Source organism: Gopherus flavomarginatus, chromosome 8 (genome assembly GCF_025201925.1).
Source record: "Gopherus flavomarginatus isolate rGopFla2 chromosome 8, rGopFla2.mat.asm, whole genome shotgun sequence".
NCBI classification, from domain to species: Eukaryota; Metazoa; Chordata; order Testudines; family Testudinidae; genus Gopherus; species Gopherus flavomarginatus.
This window is the reverse complement of record NC_066624.1, coordinates 28844621-28864362: the sequence shown is the minus strand read 5'-3', so window position 1 is coordinate 28864362 and position 19742 is coordinate 28844621. Positions and strand designations below refer to the sequence as shown.

The 19742-nt window shown below is 39.3% G+C and overlaps 1 protein-coding gene across 3 annotated transcripts in view; it reads left to right on the top strand.

Moving 5' to 3' along the window:
- Positions 1-19742, top strand: part of HDX (highly divergent homeobox) — a 90258-nt gene that overhangs the window by 25509 nt on the left and 45007 nt on the right. For all 3 annotated transcript variants that reach the window (XM_050965042.1, XM_050965040.1, XM_050965041.1), the window contains one exon: positions 10181-10234. In XM_050965042.1, coding sequence (XP_050820999.1) covers positions 10181-10234 — 54 coding nt within the window. The remainder of the gene's footprint in view (positions 1-10180; positions 10235-19742) is intronic.

Here is a 19742-nt window from a genome sequence, read left to right as displayed (position 1 = left end):
GATCCATTGATGAAAGTTTACACTGTTCCTTGGCCCTGTTTCAGGTTTTCTCCTAAATGCTATGAGCTGAGTCTGGCATATAGGGCAAATCATATCAGTCGCTTCCTCCTTTTTGAGTGCATCCATCCCCTCTCCTTGAAATGAAAGTTTTGGATTCATTGTTAGAAATGGTAAGCATCAGTTCCTCCTTCTTTCCCCCTGCTCACCAAGCTACCATATACTCTTTTGCTTCCTGTTTTTTTTATGGCGATTGGGATCTTTTTACAACTAGTCAGGGTGTTGGCAGACACTAGTTACAAGGGTGTGAGTCCTTCACCCTTGCAGTTTAATTTGCACCATTTGTGTTACAGGAGATGTAATGAGGGCATCTCCAGGACCCAGGTTGCATCTCATGCCCATAAAATATGCTTACAGGGGTAAAGAGAGAGGCGAAATGTGAGTGCAGATTACTGGGGGGCAGAAGAAAGACCTGTGTCCAGCAGTGGCTGGAGCATTGCAAACCATTGTGGATCCATTTGTTGGAGGAAAAGAAACTGCAGGAAGCATCAGAGTTGGTTTCAAAGTGGCAGAACTGCTGTGCTTTCCAGTATAGCGCAGTGCCTGGAACCTGAGTTAAGGAGCTCTTGATGATCATGATGAGGATATAGATTTGAGCATTGTCTCCTAACATGACATTGATTGCTGTTCCTCTTTCAGAGGAACTGTAGTCTCCTAATGGTAAAACTGAGGCATCCCAGAAGTTCAACACCTTCTTCTAAATACTTTTCTCACTACTGTAGTTTAACTCTTTAAATAAATGTCACTTTTCATCATAAGATACTACCAGGAATGTCACAGTTCTGTGGCAGTCGCAAGTTTTAAAGGTCCATTAGCATACACCCTGTCCATAGTTTTTGTGACCTCTATGAATAGGAATTGCAAATCCTCACAAGCAATCTCCTTGCCATTTTGGGTGCATGTGCTATGTTTATTATCCTTTCTCTCCCTTAATGGATAGAGCTTTTCTCCTCTCTAGAGATGGTCAATTAGCACTTGCTGTTAAAGTGCAAATTTGGATCAGAATGTTATTTAAACAAAGGGCCTTTACTTAAGAAAAAACAGAGTTGTGAAAATGAAGAAAAGCCTGTAAACATATTTTTGTCTAGCCATGAGCTGTTAAGCTGTACAGCTGGCACTTTTGCAGCTTTTAAGAGTTGGTAACTAGAAACTTCACATATCTAAATGTATTTTCTTGTTTTTCTTCACTGTTGTTGCAAACAAATGACATTCTTGGTTTTTAGTTCATCACATGGTGGCAGTGGCAGATTCTTTTCGGTGTCTCCTCATCATTGGTCTTAGGAAACTAGATATCAAAAGTCCTCATTAACTTGTTAAACATTAGGCCAGCTGTTCACATAAGAAATTAGCAAATCTGTAACCAGCCTTCCCATATAATGCATGCATCTCCATAATTATTTTATAATTGGGAAGCTTGAATCAGGTTTTTTTCTATTGCACAAATAGACCACTTCTTCCTCATATTGCTGTAAGAAAACTTCAGACAGTATTAACCTATTTCAAAGGATTTTTGTTCCTGGGAAAGGGAGTCTTTCTGTTTAGTCTTAATAGTATGGCTTTGTACTAGTTACCAGTGGTTCAGTATAGTCTTTTCCAAAGTATATCCCCTAGGAATGCATCCCGTCTTAGGTAAAGAGCCCTTTGGAATGAAAACTAACTTGCCTTTTTTGTGCAGTGTAGTTGTAGCCATATCAGTCCAGGATATTAGAGAGACATGAAGGATGAGGTAATATCTTTTATTGGACCAACCTTCTGTTCGTGAGCGAGACAAGCTTTTGAGCCACACAGCGCTCTTCTTCAGATCTAGGAAAGGTAATCCCAGCTTCACAGCAACAAGCAAGGTGGGACAGATTGTTTCGCATAAGTACTTAGAACATATTGTAAGAGATAATAGTGGCTAACTACTTATGCAAGGTGGAACAGATTCTTTAGCATGTTACTGTGAAGCTAGGAGTACCTTTCCCAGACCTGAAAAGAGCTCTGTGGGGCTCAAAACTTTCTCGCTCCCACCAGCATTTGTCCAATAAAAGATATTAGTGTTTCCCCTTTGAAAGATATTGAGACTCCTCATGCTACTTCATGGTGCCTGCAGTAGGGTAAGATACAGTATAATACAGATTAGAACATCCCAATCATTATAACTTTGTACAGATTTGTTATAGTTATGTCAGAAAAACTAACAAATGCAATTGAACTATTACAATCAAACCTGGCTTATTACAAACAAATCATTAGGCATTCCTTTTCATTCCCTTTGTTTCTATGGCTAGTGGGATGAAAACAAGGTGTATTCTGTTCGGTGGGCCTTAGAAAGGGACCAGTTTTGCCTCTGTATTTCCTCTGACTTTTGTGTATGTCCCTCATGAATGTTTTGCAACATGCAGTTTTTGGCCAGGAATGGGGGTGTCACTGTGACTGATATGGCTCACAGATGTGTGTGCCAATCTCAGGTCAGACTGTCAGAAAACAAGGCAGACACCCCATACTGGTGGTATATTTTATTATATTTCACCAAGCCAGTAACAAGTGTGAACTCCTGGATTACTGTATTAGTCTTACTGTGGAGCCACAGACAGTCCTCAACCTCTCCAACCTCTACTTTACCACCAAGACAAACTGGAATTTGTGATAAAAGGTTATTAAAACCAAAAGTCACCACACATTAGATCACTCCTGACCCCAAAGGGCCAGTCACTTACCCCATGTCATTGGATGTTCTTGATCTCACACCAAAGTCAAAGCCGTTATCAATTTCTCTAGTAAACTAACTAAAGATATATTCGCTAAGAAGAAGAAATGAGAGTTATTGAGATGTTAAAGCAGGTAAAATACATTACAGGTGAGTTAGAGTTTGTATGCCAAATGATAGCAGCGCTGTAGTATGCTAGTTCTCAATAAGTCTCTCAGGGTTACTCAAAAGGGCTTTAGTGACCTCTGTCCAATCGCTCAAGATTCCCCCTGTCAGAATCCATCAGTCCAGAGATACTGGATCACTCTTAGGGTTTCTTCTTATAGCTGCTTTCCCTGGAATGCAATCTGACAACTTCCTATCATAGCATGAGCCCTCCCACAAACTTTGTCTGTGTTTAGTCAACAAAGGATTTTCCATTGTTGAGCATAATGACCTATACTTTGAAGTTAACATACTTCTTCATTTTCAGTTCAGTCCCGTTTGATGGGCAATTCAGTTGCACATATGTGCACAATGCATTCAGTTACAGCAGTTTAGACAATCTTTCATTAGTTTTCATGAACAATGTGATAACCAGAAACAATCCTTCATTAGTTTTCATGCAGTTTCACACATTAAATAAATTCTCATCTACACGCTAGGGATGTAAAATAGTAAACGGTTAACTGGTAAGCATTAGTCTTAATGGATAATACAACCTAACTATTAACTCCCCAGCTGCACTGGCCTGTCAACCCCATGGCCTGGCCCGATGGAGCAGCCTCAGCCCCGTGCTAGTGGGAGCAGCCCCAGAAGCAGCCCTGAGCCACATCAACAAGCTGGAGCAGGGGCCCCCTCTATAACACAACCCAATATAACACAGGTTCGTGTATAGCGCAGTAGCAGCGAGGCTCCGGCGGCACTTTAAAAAGTCTGGGGCTCCAGCTGCTGCGGGGAGCTCCGGGCCCTTTAAATCCCACTGGAGCCCTGCCACCACTACACTGGGGCTGCAGCATCGGAGCTTGCCGGCGATTTAAAGGGCCTGGGGCTCCCCACAGCAGCTGGATCCGGGAGCTCTTTAAATCACCACTGAAGCCCTGCTGCCCCTACCCCGATATAACAGGTTTCAGCTAAAACGTGGTAGGGATTTTTGGCTCCCCACGACTGTGTTATAGCGGGGTAGAGGTGTATTTAATCCCTATTACACACATACATACATCCATCTGATCTAGGGTTAATTAACTGCTGGGACAAAGATAATGTGATCTTACAGATGAGTGAAGACAATAATATTAACATTTCTTTGAACTACTTTAGCAGATCAGAATTGGTCTGATAACAGTACAATATCTTTTGACACTCCTTTGAATTCTGTTAGCATTGGGGTGAATTAACCTGCTGCCTTGGGCTGAGCTGGCAACCTGCTAGGCAGCATCACAGGGGGAACAGCTGTTGTGTTTTTTGTTTTTGTTTTTTTCATGGTGCCTTTGACCCTGCGCCCATTTCCCACCTTGCAAAAATGTTGTGACTTAAGTTAATACAGACCCTGTCAGCATTAATTTACTTGTCACTGGCCTCTTTGCTGTGAAATCCTCCGTAAGATGGTAGATTTGGGGGGTAGCAGTGGGTGATGAGGGGGAGGGCAGGAGCTTATGGCATCCAGGTTCTGCAGAAAGCATGTATCCAGAGTGGGGATATTGGCACAGGGGCTGTGTAGATGAGATCTTGAGGGAATATGCTGGTTTTTGAGAGCTGAGCATTATGACTCTTCCTGGGGCTACACAGGGTTTTGAGGCATTTCACTACCACCTGCCCTTAATATGAGGAAGTTTTGTTGGTGTCTGCAGTGGGTCAGTTCCCCGTCACCATCAGCCTCTGGTACCACAAGCATTGCATTCCAGGCCTCCACAAGCCCCGCTTTCTCCTTGCAGGTTAATGATAGGCGCACTCCAACCTCTGAGCATCTCCCTGGAGTTTCCCAGCCCCTGATACTCAGGACACTTTCAGAATTCCCAGCTCCTCTGTTCCTAAAGGAACAGTATACCACAGCTTTCTAGTTATGCTGTAGAACACAGTTCTGCTTATCATATAGCACTTAGATTTGTTAACAGAGAAAGAAAGTGTAAGTTTATTTAACAAAGAATAGAGATTCCAATGATAGCAAGCACAAATACTGGGGAAAAAAAGGGTCACGTGTATTAAAAAAAAAAAAAATTGTTTACTAGAGCCTAAACTTAACTAATAAGACATTGTGTCATAAGAGCAAAAGGTCACTCAAAATCCTTCCAGTGTATTACAGCCAGAGTTGTGATTATTTTATTTTTTTTGTTCATGAAGCAAGCCCACTGTCAGTGTACTCACTAGGTGAAAATTATCATGTCTCCTTGCATTCTTCTGATATACCAAACTAATTCTTTGATCTTAGTCATAAACTGGAAACCCTGCTGTTGTGTATTTCTTCCTGTGGATTTTGTGGTCTCTCATAAACTTTGCAGTCTTGATTAGCTGGTGATACCGTGTTCCATCAGACTTCTATTGTAAGACACACAAATGTGTCCTATGAATGTAAGTTTCTCTTATCTCTTGCCTGAACAGAACCAGTTTATCACCTTCTGGTGACCTGTCTTGTGTGCCTTAAAAACACAGTTTTTTGTGTGTGTGTGTGTGTGTGTACCTTAAATGATACTCTTTGAAATAAGTATGTAGCTACTAGACCCAGGGGATCCCAAACCATATTAAGCCTTTGCCTTCTGCCATTTGACACCAAGAGGTTCCTGAGTCACAAGCAGCCTACCACTTCCTCAAGTGGGGCTTCTAGAACATTTACCACTTAACTTAACTTATGCACTACAGTAATTTATGTACTGATTATTTTCTTATATACATTTTTGTATGTGGCAAGGATCCACTTTTAAATTATTATTTTTGTTTTAGATATTAAAAACACGCATGTTTCTAAAGCTCTGATTATCCTTCAAAATCAAATGCATTATTCTATAATAGAGCACCCCAACAAGCCAATAACCAATTCCATCTCTGACCCTTTCCCCACGTAGGGTGTTTCTTGGTGGCAATAATTTCATAATGAGAAAACTGTCAAGATAGGCTGGCTTTTGGGCCAAGAGCCAGGATGGTATCCCATTAAGGGAATCTACTTCCATGAATATTTATGACATACTATGTGTTTACATATTAAGAGCATGTGGAAACATAAAGAATATTTGGTAATGGTTTTTCAGTGTCGGCTTTTATTGTTCTTTTGGAGAGGCACTAGAAAGAACCTGGGGGAAAAAAGAGAAAACTCTTTTAGATTTTAGTGGTCTGACACTCTAGCATATGCAGTCATTCATTGTTCATATTATTGCTCGAGTGTAGAATAATTTAATCCATCAACCTGGGAGTAAATATCCTAATTCTTAAATTCCTGGGAAATCCTTCAGATTCAGAAACATATGAAGCTTGAGCTACTGAATTGTTTAAATGCTCAGTTATTATAACAGATAATGATTAAGAGCAAGAAGTGATGATTTGTGTCTTGATGAATTCATTACTGTTAAACATTGGTGGGATATCTAATTAGCAATTAGTCATAACCTCCCCAATTGAAATCGTTTAATCAAATTTATGTTAATCAATTTTCATGACACAAAGGGGTTCTTTGGAATTATTTATCCAGTTATTTATTCATCAGCTTTTTTCTATTCAAACTATTAAAATGAATAATCAATGTCTTAAGACTTTTTTTAATCATGGAGCAAGGCAGCTCTACCAAGTTGCATGACTTGCAGGGCTGAATTAATGTCTGTCTTTTCTTTTTTGGGGGGCGGGGAGGAGAGGAATAAAGTTACATTATGTAATTAAGCTTCTTTGTACAAAATGTTAGGATTTCATTTTAGTTAAATTTAAATGAACATGGGGTGCTCTTTTGTTTAATACATTAGCTTTCCCTGTTTTGGAAACATTTTTGTTAACACTGTACTGTGCTGTCTGTAATTTGCCCTTATTTTGTACATGGAAAAAGTAAAACATTGCAGCCAGGTACAGATGAGGTCTGGGATACTTTTTTAAAATGTTAATTATAAAGCCACTAGTTTATTTAGTGATATGGCAATTATGGGTTATGTTTTCTACATTCTTTTTGAAAAAAAGAACTGTCCCACTTCATTTCTCTTATGAAGAGTTGTTGAACACATGAAAATGTCAAAGATAGAAATTCTAGATTTGTCTGAAATTAATAATAGACTGACAGATGTAGAAATTGCAAACACCACCTGTAGTAGAGAATGGTACTTGCTGCTGCTGCTTCTTTTTTGTTTTGTTTAGTAAAAGTATGATGTGGGGCCTTTTATTGTCTAACCTGATTTATGTCAATTAAGATAGTTCTTTGTAAATATCAGCTTTTATGTGTTTGTATTTGAATTACTGTGTTAATGTAGGGCCAGATTCTGAAACTCTTACTCAAATTGAGTAGTCCCATTTAAATCCAATGTGATTGCTCAAGGAACTAGATACTGTTCTTCATGAGTATGAGTATTGCAGTCCAGCCCCTAAAAATTAATGTGAATCACATAAGCAGTGTAACAGTTTGGTTTAGCTTCTTAAAACTATGTTGGTGGATGAATATTAAAAATATACATAGTATCTTTAAATTCTTGATTTTTTTTTCTTGTTTTGTAATTGAAAACCCCGCCTAACAAACTGCAGATACTATGTAAATACAAACATTGCCTTCACCTTTCATAATGGTGAAAGTAAGTAATCATTTGATAAAATTTACCAAGGATTGCATAGATTCTCCATCACTGACAATTTTTAAATCAAGATTTATTTATTTATTTATTAAGCGATGCACTCTGGGAATTATTTTGGGGAAGTTCTATGGCCTGTGCTATACAGGAGGTTAGACTGGATGTTCACAATGATCCCTTCTGGCCTTAGAATCTATGAAACTATGAAAAGGACAGTGCATGTCTGCAGCAACCACAGAATGGTATTTTGACAAAAACACTGGTGATGTTGATTTTCTTGTTTCCCTCTCTTTACAGCAGGGGTTCTCAAACTGGGGATTAGGACTCCTCAGGGAGTCACGAGGTTATTACAGGGGAGGTCGTGAGCTGTCAGCCTCCACCCCAACCCCCACTTTGCCTCCAGCATTTATAATGGTGTTAAATATATAAAAAGTGTTTTTAATTTATAAGAGGGGGTGGCATTGGGAAGCTTGCTATGTGAAAGGGGTCACCTGTACAAAAGTTTGAGAACTAGTGCCTTGGGTGTCCAGGTGTCCAAATTTTGACTGGAAAGTGTGGTTGAAAAGCAGACCTCCTCAGTGTCCAGTCAGATCTACTGACTGGACACCCAAAGTCCAGTTACTGCAAGTGGGGAGGCACTGGGTCATCACCTTTGCCAGCCTCTACTCAGCCAGAGCTGCCTCCTACCTGTGTTGGACAGCTGCAGGTCCTAGCCCTGGCTCTGCAGGCAAGTCCCTCCGCAGAGGGAAGAGCATGAATGGGGGCAAGGCCTTGGGGGAAGAGATAGGATGCGGGGGGGGGGGGGACTTTATGGGCAAGAGGTGGCAGGTGGGGTTCCATCACTCCTGCAGGAGTGTCCATTTTTTAAATATTACAGAGTTGGCAACCCTATCCCTTTGTGGTCCAAAGTGAGAGGGCATCCTGATCAAGCTAGAAGATGGCTGGCTAAACGGGAAGTTTGGAGACTCTTAAAGGGTATTTTCTATACAAAAGTGTCTTAGGTAGCAAGTACAAAGGATAAACATTTAGCTATGGAAGATATAATTATAGTTTTGGATATGCATTTGTTCAGAAATTAGTAAATGTTTTTAATGATGAACATAATTCAAAGAGGGAAGTATTATATTTACCATATTTTGAAATAGGTGAGTTAAATCTATGATGGCTTTCTTTTCTTCCTTTTATTAAATTTTTTGAGAGTCTCTTCAGTTTCTGGTGTGCATAAAAAATGCTTGTACCAGAATCCAAATTCAGCCTAGAATGTTATTTCATACCCTGCATGTTTGAGTCAGAGAGAGAAAGAAGTACACTTCAGGTTTATGTAAGCAAATGCCTCTTTGGAAGGGTGGGAATCTGTGGTGATCGAGAGGAGAGATCCCCTGAAAATGATCACTTATTACTCTAAAATGCAAATTTCTGCTATCTAGAAAAGTTTGATACTGAAAACCAACTGTTTTGAATCTGGTTTATTTATTAATGTCCGTGGCACATTACATGAAAAGCAGTACACATAAACAGATACAATTGGAAGGTATGTTTTGGCAGTTAGTGGTTTCATGCACTTGGCCCATGAGCTAGATCCAGCTTGCTTGATGGGCTTATGACCAACTCAAATGATGTAGAATTCAGGTTTTCATTTCAAATTTCTAGGCCTCATGGTTGCGAAGATACAACCATCTGAATGTGTCAGTGTAACTTTATCTAGCTTGAAGCAACTATTTTCCAAATTTTGACTTTTACTTTCATCTTGTTGAGGTGTTACTTCTGAAACCTAACAATGACACTTTAAAAACAAGAACATTTTAAACAATTTGGGTGTACAGCTTTGCCTAGCTTGCAGTTACTGTAATTGTGCATTGAAATTGGGTAATGGAATGTGCCACTAGTTGTATATACAAAGGGCAGAATGACACTGATTTTAGAAGTGCTTTGTATCCTTTTTTCCTGCCAAGTGTAACAGTAGCTTTATTAAAGGCCATCTTCCACTACAGTAAATGAAAGTTGCCTCCATAAAACTGACTAAACAAATTGGCTCTAAAACAATAGTTATTACTAAGGACCATATTCTACTCATAATCTTTGTGCAGATCTCCCACTGGGCCTGATCCAAAGAGGTGCTAAACTTTTGTAACTCAATGATAGTAGTAGGTAGTCAGCAGCACTCAGTATTGTGGTCGTTTTTATTAATGGGGGATTGGCTGGCTGTTGATTTAGGATATTATCCTAATTTAGTAGTTCTGTTCTACAGACTGTAATAAAAAAAAATGTATTTTGGCCAGTGCTGCAGAATAAATTTGATACTCTTTCAGTAAGGGCTCTGTAAATGTTTTGATTTCGACAACATTTAAAAAAAATTGTTTTAAGGACTGGCATTACTATAATAAAGTACAAAGTCAGTCCTGAAACTGTAGGTCAGTAAGAGCAGCTCTGATCACCTAGCTCGTCAGAGCAGTCCCACAGTATTCAGGCTACTCACATGAATAACACAAACAGAATTTGGCCCCCTATGAAAATCTTGCAAGCATTTTTCTTAAGCAGGAAGGAAGAATATTTAGATCTGGAGATACACTTCTATCACAATGAATACACACTTTCTTGAAGCTGGATTACTTTGCACAAGTCATGCAAAACTGTATGCACAGTATTTGCCATACCAGCAGTCTGAGCATGTGCTCTATTGATAATTGTTTTTTTGCTTCCACAGATTTCAGGAAACCTTACTGTGCCTTGGATTACAGGGTGTTCCAGAAAAAGAGCAGTAAGTACATTTCATTTGAAGCAGCAAATGGGCCAAGTAAAGGCATGGAAAAACATTAGAATTTTTTTTAATGACTTCTAGAAAAATGTCACTTTGAGTATTTGGTAAAACAGAAACTTGTGGGCTTTTTTGTTTTGTTTTTTATTTTTTTATTTTATTTTATTTTTTATTCATAGTAGCCACAAACAGTAGCCTGTAAATATACCCCATAAATAGCTGTACAGTATCTAAAGTTTTAAAAGCCCAAAATTGAAATCCTAGGTCCCGTCATGCCACCTTTAGTCCCACTATCTGTCGTGCACAAATGAGGATTATTTCCATTGATAAAGACTTCAAGACTTGATGCCATTTGTGTTAAAGATGAAACAAAGGCTGGTCATGACCCAAAAATTCAGAGAGGGAAAAGTAAACTCATAAGGAGACAAATCCTGGTTTGTCAGCCTGCTTGATCCTATCTGTATGTCTATATATAAAATATGAGAAGCAAGATTTAGACTAAAATGTATGTCAGTTATCTCAAATGTAATTTTTATTCACATTTTAGTTTTTTATACCCTTGCCCATTAAGCGAAATCAACCAGATGAGTGTTCTGAAGTCATAAGGCATTGCTAAATATAGTATAAAAATATACGTCTATTTATATTTACAAACTTTTTATTGAAAACGTCATAACTTTCCAGTCTTCCAGCTCGAAGTCTATTTTCATAAAATAATCACTGTCAGTGTTGTAGTGTAGCAATGGGAGGGAAGATGTTTACTCTCAGTTATTTACATGTAGTAAGGTTCTGAGTTATAGAATGTATCAATTCAACTATCAGTAAATCCTATCTAGATATAAAAGCACCCTTATTTAATACATCTAATATTACTTTTTAAAAATAAAAAGTTAGGGCAGCTGTTGATGCTTACATGTTTTCTAAAGCATAAAAAGAACTTTAAGGTAGAGATGAGAAACAGATATGCTTTAAACAAAGGAATCTTTTAGTAAAACGTAATTTTAAAAAAAACCCCAAAAACCTAAACCTAAATGCTGTGAGCTCGATAATTCAGAGAAATTCCACATTTTTAATAACTTTGCCCTTATAATCAATTATGTTGTGCACTCTACACATAAAATTAGTCTGAGTTTGTGATAAACGTGAAAACGTTTGAATTTCACATTTGAAAAATTATTAAAATTTGGAATAAAGGATTTTTCATATTGTAACCACATTCCAGTTTCTTTGATGTCTGTCAGTAGTTCCAGTGATGGGCCATGGAGAACTTTCTGGCAGACTGCAGATGTTCATTGAATCACATGTGGCCTGCTCCAAAATCCATTGAAGTCAATTCCATTGACTTAAATGGGCTTTGATCAGGCCTATGATATTGCCTGTCATCCTCATTCTCAGCTACTAAATTACATTAAAAGACAGCTACAATTAATTGTCTAATTACCTTTTCATGTAATCAGTAACTGTAGTTGCCACAAGGGTTTTATGCTACCCTGCTTGGGAGGGCAGGTGGGCGCAAGACAATCCCTAGTAACTTGCATTCCACACTATGGGGAAAAAGTGAGAGCTTCCCTTGTAGAGTAGATAGTCATAGCTTATCTAACCTTTGGGAACAGGAGATATTTAGAGGGCAATATTTGCAGACAGGGTTAGAATGGATATATGGATTCTGTATCATTAAAGGGGTGTTTGAATCCATGTCAGGAGTAAGATCAAGAGAAGTATAGTAGTGTTTTTAGACTTTGGAATGTTCAGGCGATGGGATGTATTGTGGTTCACAGTGAAATAATGGTTGGAAGGGTGGGTGTTTATAGAATGTACATAGAGGGTAAGTTAGATATGTTGTGATCTCGTTAGTGAGAAGGTAGGGTATGAGAGTAATCGTTCTTAGCCAATATATGAAGGATAAGAAATGAGATAATGATACAAAGGGAGAGCAATCTGGAGGACAGTGTGTTCTGCTGTGGGTGGATAATGGTTGCACATGTTGTGGAGTACCACAATATGGGAGAGTATGGGATAGTATCAAAGGTGCTTTATATAGGAACATAGAAATGTAGAAAAGAAACAGTATGAGAATATAAAGGTCCTTAGGGGATGTAATAGGATGGTCAGGGATGTGAGAGTGCACAGTTAAAGAGTTGTCTGTCAGACCAGAAAGGACGGTTAACTTCATTTTCTCCCCATCACTCATTTTTTATAAAAGACATGTAAGTATTTGCTGTTAATGACCCATCCAATTTGACTGCATCCATTGTTCCCACATAGAATATGTATTTAATTAACTCAAAATTGAGCTGGCTCATTTCTGTGGTGGCTGCCAGTGCCAACTGGAGGAAATTTCCACAGCCCATTTATCTCAGACATGGCTTCATAAACACACATTTCATATCTTTACTACTCTTGTCACAAGAATGTTTTTGCTTCAAGGTTTGTCTTCACTGCAATGTTAGCCTAAGTTATCTACACTTCAGTTAATTACTCTCGAGTTTCCTTAGTTCAAACAACATCTGAATAGCACCAAATGGTAGTATGAGTAGCACAGAGTAGCTGAATCATTAGCAGGACTCAAGCTTTTTTGTAAGCTCTCCGGGAAAGGAGCTCTGTATTTTGTACAGTGCCTACAACAATGTGGTCCTGTTCGTGATTGGTTGGCACTACCATAATAGGCATGATTAACAATTCATATACCCTCTGATGGGCCAGGCAGAGCTTGAGCTGGAGATTTTTGTGCATGAGGGGAATCTGATTAGGGACAGCACTCAAGTTATATTTCTAGCTAACACTGTAGTATAGAGAAGTCCTCGGTCTCCTGAGCTGATGCTTACTGCATGTGTGCACATGTGCGTACATATTTTTAAAAAATAATTCTCTGAATGAAAGCAAAACTGAAGTAGCTCTTCTCCTGATTTGATACTGCTGGAATGTGCACATATTCTCTGGCATTATTTTCCTGGGGAATAATCGTGTTTCATAAATACAATGTCAGGATGGATGAGTTTTTTGTGTAATGGCCTCAGAAACCATTGTTTTCTTCCTATACCACTGTGAAGATTGGAGTTACAGTCCCTAGAGTTAAGCCTCACAAGGCTGGTGGTGAAGTGCTTGGCTCTGGCATTCACTTCCCATCTAATCAAAAACCTCAAGTTTCATATATATAATTTATATATATAATATATATTTTAAAAAAATGGGGTTTGGGGCCTATGGCAAGATCTCTGTCTTCTGATGGGCTACTTCATCAGGGGTAGAAAGCCGAGAGGTTCTTTTATATTGTAGGTTTAATTTGTCTGTATGTCACTGCTTTGGCTTTCATTGCTGCTATGTACAGAGAAGCTAATTTGTTTTACAGCAGTTTGCATAATTTACAGCAGTCAGTTTCAGAAACAATGTAACAGTAAGATACTTTAAAGTTGCTATTAGTAGTCCACCCTCTGTAAGTCAGAATGCAGTATATTTTCAACGGTAGAATAATTCTAGTGACAGACTGATGTCTCAAAGAGCAACTGGGAAACCCAGCGGAGTGAAAAAAAGAGCTCAGCACAGGTCTTTTAGAAATTTAGAATAAGACTTTGTTTTCATTTTGTTTCTTTAAAAAAAGCCCTGCTAATGGAAAGAGCAATGAAGACCGCTCCAAGTGAGCTCCCTCAAAATGAAACTTTTTACCTACCGTTTACATTGCTTTTAAACTAATTTTAGAAATTTCTTGTTCTCATAAATCTTAAAGAATCCTTGAAATAAGCTTTGAAATATACTTCTGTTTTTATTTATTTTGCTTTATTTCATGTTAATTTACATGAAATCTTAGATTGTAGATTAGCTTGTCATATACAGGAACTAAATGTGCTGATGTAGATCCATACATAATTTAGCGTATGTAGTAACTGTAAATCTGCTCTGGAAATACAATAATGTGTGTGCCAAGAATGCTGTTGTTTAGTAATCTTGGTTAACTATCTTGATATTAATTTCTGTTGTTAAATAGCCTGAATCAGTGCAATTGAAGATGCTTTGTAAACCATTTTCAACTGTTGCAGGTTTACTAGTCTAATGAATGACAGCAGTTTCCCATCTTTCACATAATCTCTCTATGTGCACATGGTAAATTGTATTCTAATGAGATCCAAGAAAAGGACAAAATAATTTGTTTTTGTCTGTACATGTGGTAGGAAAACAAAATATCTAATTTTGTGTTGTGATTCAGAATAATCTAGGGTAGGGATCTAAATACATTTGTGTAGAGAGAAATTGGAGAAAAACAGAAGGCTACACAGTGTTAGATGTTTAGGGTGTACAGTTGAACTTCATTTGAAGTGGTATTTCTGGCAGCCTTTAAACTTATGGGTTGTCTCCACATGGAATTGTTCCCAATTAGCTGTTCCTGATTATTCAGGAACAAGTCTGTGTGGACAAACCGTCAGATTATCTCTAAAGAAAAAAAATAACTTTGCAGTCGAGAAAAATAGTAGGCTATATGTAACATCTGTTTAATTCAAATATCTGAAACACTTGGGAGGTAATATATTAAACATCCAACACCCGATCGCTTCAGTTAAGGGTTCAGAAAGTTTACAATCCGCATCTGTCCTCCAAGGAGACCTCCAAGGACAGAGAATTGACACTCCTTGTGTGTCTCAGACAGAACATTTTTATTTAAAAGAAAGCAAAAAACTCCATTGCATTGTTTGTTTGTGAAAGGTGCCCCGAGTAGCAGATGGATTCCTCTTCATGTCATTATAAATTGAAAGAAATAATCACAAAAAGGATACTTCCCCCTATATACACACATACATACTTGGTAGATCACCTTTAAAAAACAACAATCTCTTACTAATAAAAAATGAGGAAGGAAAGCAAAAATAGAAAATGTTGTTGTGAAGTTTCCTTGTAGACTTATGTCATTTGACTTTCTGCTATCTAGAATAGTATCCACAGGCCCTTCTGAGGAACTGATCTAGAGTCAAAACCAGTATTTTTCCATACCCTTGGCTATAAATAGGAAATCATATTGGTGCTTCCTGTGAGATCTGTTTCCTTTGAGAGTTTTAACCTAATATAAGTAATTGGCAATTTAGAGAAGAAGAAAAGAAATAAAACTGTTAGATATTAAATATGTGGATTATATATGCTGATGCTTCTGTCATTTGTGTACATAAGTGGCAAGTTTGTATGGGCACATATGGAGGATCTGGTATGGAAAACAAACCCTGGGAATTGAGGTGAGAAATATAGTTTCATCTAAACAACTAATTTTTTTCTTATGATATATAGCTTTAACACTAGCCCCTTCATCAGCTTTTAAACTAGGATTTTCAGTGGCAGATACTAGGGATCATTTTGAAGTAACTCCTACATACTTGCTCTCTTGCTTGCATTTTAATTGAATGGCATGATGCATAAATTGCACTGATTCTAAAATAATATTCACAAGTCTTTCAGTATGGTTTTAGGTTTCCATCTGTAATAAGTCTTCAGAAGGAGAAATGGAAATGACATATATAGTCAGATCTTCAAGCTCAGGACCCCATGTGGGAAAGCAAATGTGGATTAAAACCACCTTTGTCCTCCTTTGGCATCAATAAGAGCAGCCTCAGAGCTGCTGTTACACGCTTTGGATGCAGTGGCCCCATGGGGGCTGCTCTGCTAGCTGGAGATTGCCAGAGGGCCTCCTCGACACATTCCTAACAAGTCTCCTATGAGGAGAGGAGGCTGGGAGTGGATGACACAGAGTTAATGTATTATGGGTGCTCAGCACCTTCAAAAATCAGGGCACTTATGGCCTTGCCTAGCTATGGACTGAGTTGCCTGCCTTTAAACATTCAGGTTTGAAAATTTTGGCCAAAGTGTGCCCATGAGATTTGTCCTCATCATACCTGAAAACATATCCCTCTGTTCATTTTTTCTTGTCTTAAAAACTTTCCCTATGTGGCTGAGTTAGCTGGATATGTAAGTGTAGTTTAGCCTTACTTCTCTGTACAGTGGCATGAATATAACCCTCACTGAAGAGAAATGCTTTTAAGTGTTCCAGTGAAATCTTTTTGATTTGACCAGTTCTTCACTGAACAATCATGTGCGCTGTATGCAAAGTTATTAGAGTGATGGCATATGTCCATTACACAATTGATGCGTGCATCTCATGCAGTGGTGCCAGAGAGTTTTCTCTAGCAGTGGCCAGGGCCGGCTTTAGGAAGTGCGGGGCCTGATTTCAATAGTTTCGATGGCAGGTCCTTCACTTGCTCCAGGTCTTTGGTGACACTGAAGGACCTGCCGCTGAAGACCCGGAGCGCCACAGGGTGAGTAAAAATTTAAAAAGCCGCCTAAGTTAGGAGATTTTCTTTAGGGCGCAGGGCCCTCTTAGGTGCTGGCATGGGGCCCTCTCAGGTGCAGGGCCAATTCAGGGGAATCAGCCTAAAGCTGGCCCTGGCGGTGGCCATGTCTGCTCACTGATGTTCCTTTGTTCCGAGCCAAGGCTATAAAGGGGTGGAGCCGTCCTGCTCATCCTTCAGTTCCTTCCCACCATCTATGGTCAATCGGAGCATACTGTCTGTTTGTTCCTTCAGTGGAGATTGCATTGAATATGCAGGTTTTAGTTAGTCCTACTTTAAAAGTAGGAAACCATCCACAAGTGCTACATACCTTAGTAAATGGAAACATTTCTTTGTCTGAGTGGGTATGCCTACACTGCAATTAAACACCAGTGGTTGGCCTATATCAGCTGACTCAGGCTCACAGTGCTCAGGCTATGGGGCTGTAAAATTGTGGTGTAGATGTTTTGGGTCGAGGCTGGACCCTGGGACTCTCCCCCCCTTGCAGAATCACACAGCCTGGGCTACAGCCCAAGCCTGAACATCTGCACTGCAATTTTCTAGCCTGCAGCCTGAGTGCCGCGAGCCTGAGCCAGCTGACATGGGTTAGACCTGGGGCATTTAATTGCAAAGTAAATATCCCCTGGGTCTCCTATGCAATCTACCATTCAAAAGATTTTTGATTATTTCTTACACATAAGAGTCAGGTTTGGTGGTCAGCTCTATATAAAAGTGCACCCTGATCACAATTTTGGAGTTTCACCCTCGCGTCATGGGACTGCATCCTCCAGCCTTATGACCACCTTAATGGTTTCTTAAAGGCCTAGAAAGATTGTTCCCTCCTATCAGGGATCCTACTCCATACTGGGATTTGAACTTAGTGTTATTAGCCCTTCTGGGCTCCCTTTTGAACTGTTAATTACCCATTTGTTACACCTTTCTGCAAAGGTGGCTTATCTAATAGCCATTGCCTTGGCAAAAAGAATGGGGGAATTACATGCTCTAGTGCAGAGATCAGCAACCTTTGGACCCTGGCGTGCCGGTTGCCAAAGGTTGGTGATCCCTGCTCTAGTGACTGTTCATATAGTGTTTGTGTGTGTGTGTTTTTACAAGAATGCTGTACAGTTTAGGCTGAACTCCAAGTTTCTCTCCAAAGTAGTATCTGATTCCACCCCAACCTATCTATATATACTTACCAATCTTCTTTGCAGGGCCTCATACTCAAAAAGATGAGCAAAAGCTCTGCACTCTGGATGTTTGCTGAGCACGAGCTTTTTATCTGAAAAGAACAAAGCCTTTTGTTTCTCTTCTCAGTTGTCTGTCTCCTACTCAGAATGAATAGGAAGGCATCCTGTAACAGTACGACTTTCCAGTTGGATCACTAGCTGAATTATATGCTCAAGATCCAGGGCATCATGCTTGTAGAAAAGCTCTCTGCACACTCAGTCTCTATGGTATGTTCCTGTCATGGATGTCTGTATAGCGCGGCAACATGGTCTTCAGTCCACACTTTTGCTAGACATTACAATCACATCAAGAGAAGATGCTAACATAAGGAAAGAGTCCTCTCTTCAGATAAGACTCCTGGCTCCCACAGAAACTGCTTGGGAGTCACCTGGTGTAATGGACATATGCAGTTACTCGAAGAAGAAAAAACAATTACTCACCTTGGAGTACCTGTCACCCTCTGAGATGTGTTGCACGTATCCGTTACCTGACCCACCCTCCTTCTGCAATACAGCAGAGTCTGTCATCCAAAAGTCTGATATGAGGAACTGGAGGACGCACAGGGCAGCTCTGCCCCATAATAGTCTCAGCTTGGTGCATGAGGAACACCAGGGTGAAGGCATGGCTGCCCCTTTGTGCATTGCAAGGGGAAACCCTCTGGCACAGGTACATGGGATATACACACACTTAGTGTAATGGACACATGCAAAACACCTTGAAGAACAACAGTAGGAGAAGGTGAATAACTGGTTTTTATGTTTGCACAGCTTATTCACAAAGCTTTTAAAATGTACATTGAAGGAAGGCTGCACTAGGTATGCAGTGCAGCTGCACAGTGAAAAGTTTTTCTGACCAGGAAAAATTCCTGTCCATTTCAGCTGTAGTGTGGTTTTTTATTTTTAAATTGAAGAAATGTGTGATGTGTTTTGCTTTTCTTAAAATGACTGGATCATTCTTGCTAAAACTTCCTTTAAAATCACAAAAGTAGAAGCAAATCCTGGAAAATTTCAGACCCAAATGTGAAAGTTTGAAAAAACAAAGTTGAACAATTGAGAAACTAGAATGGAAACAGTAATATAATCTTAACCATAGCAGTTACTGCTACTCCATGTGTAATTAAGGTTATTGAGACTTGTGTTTTGATATAGGTGAAAGCGTCGATATTTTTGGGTGTTGTGGATTTTTAACCTTGCAGCTTAAAAAGAAAAGTATTGATGCAACAGCTGAGATAAACAAGATAGTATTGCAAAAGCTCTCCTCCTAGTGTATTCACTGTCACTCTGAGATGGACATTGTACTACACATTAAACCAAAATAAGTTAACTAGAAGTGATAATTCCAGACTCCCCTATCTTTACCCTATCTACAAGAGTGACTCTGGAATTCTGGTATTCCTTAGTCCTGTTAGACTGATAGTTGCCCACAGTCAAGGGTAGAAGTTGGTCTTTTTGAGCCACAGCACTGAAGTTTTGCCTAGAACATGGAATCACAATGTGAGGGGTTATGGGCTAAGCAATGTTGGAATACAAAGACACTCTGAATACAGGTTCAGATCTCAGCAGAGTCATTTCAGCTCTTCTTCCTTCTGAGACAGATGAGATAAGTCTATGCAGTTTACTATATGTGGGTGTTATGAATGAGATCTTAAAAACAGAGGTTCTGTCTACTCTCTGTGTATGTTAAGGGTCAGACGGTGTGGCTGGTCCAAGTGAGGGTCATGGAGAAGCATCAAAGCAGCAGGAGACCTGCAAGGGAACTTGTCCTGAATTCCAGGAGCTTTGGGGGAATTTATTTTGGAGGACAATTCTGCTACCTTTTGAATATCACCTTGTACTAACAGTTCTGTTGGCTAATGGGTAAGAAATCAGGGGCAATGGGACTAGACTCGCCTCATCCCATCCCAGTCCTGTCAGAGTACTGGTGCTGGTGATAGCTGGAAGCAGTCCATATGCTAAGGGAGTTCAAGGGCTATTATTACTGAC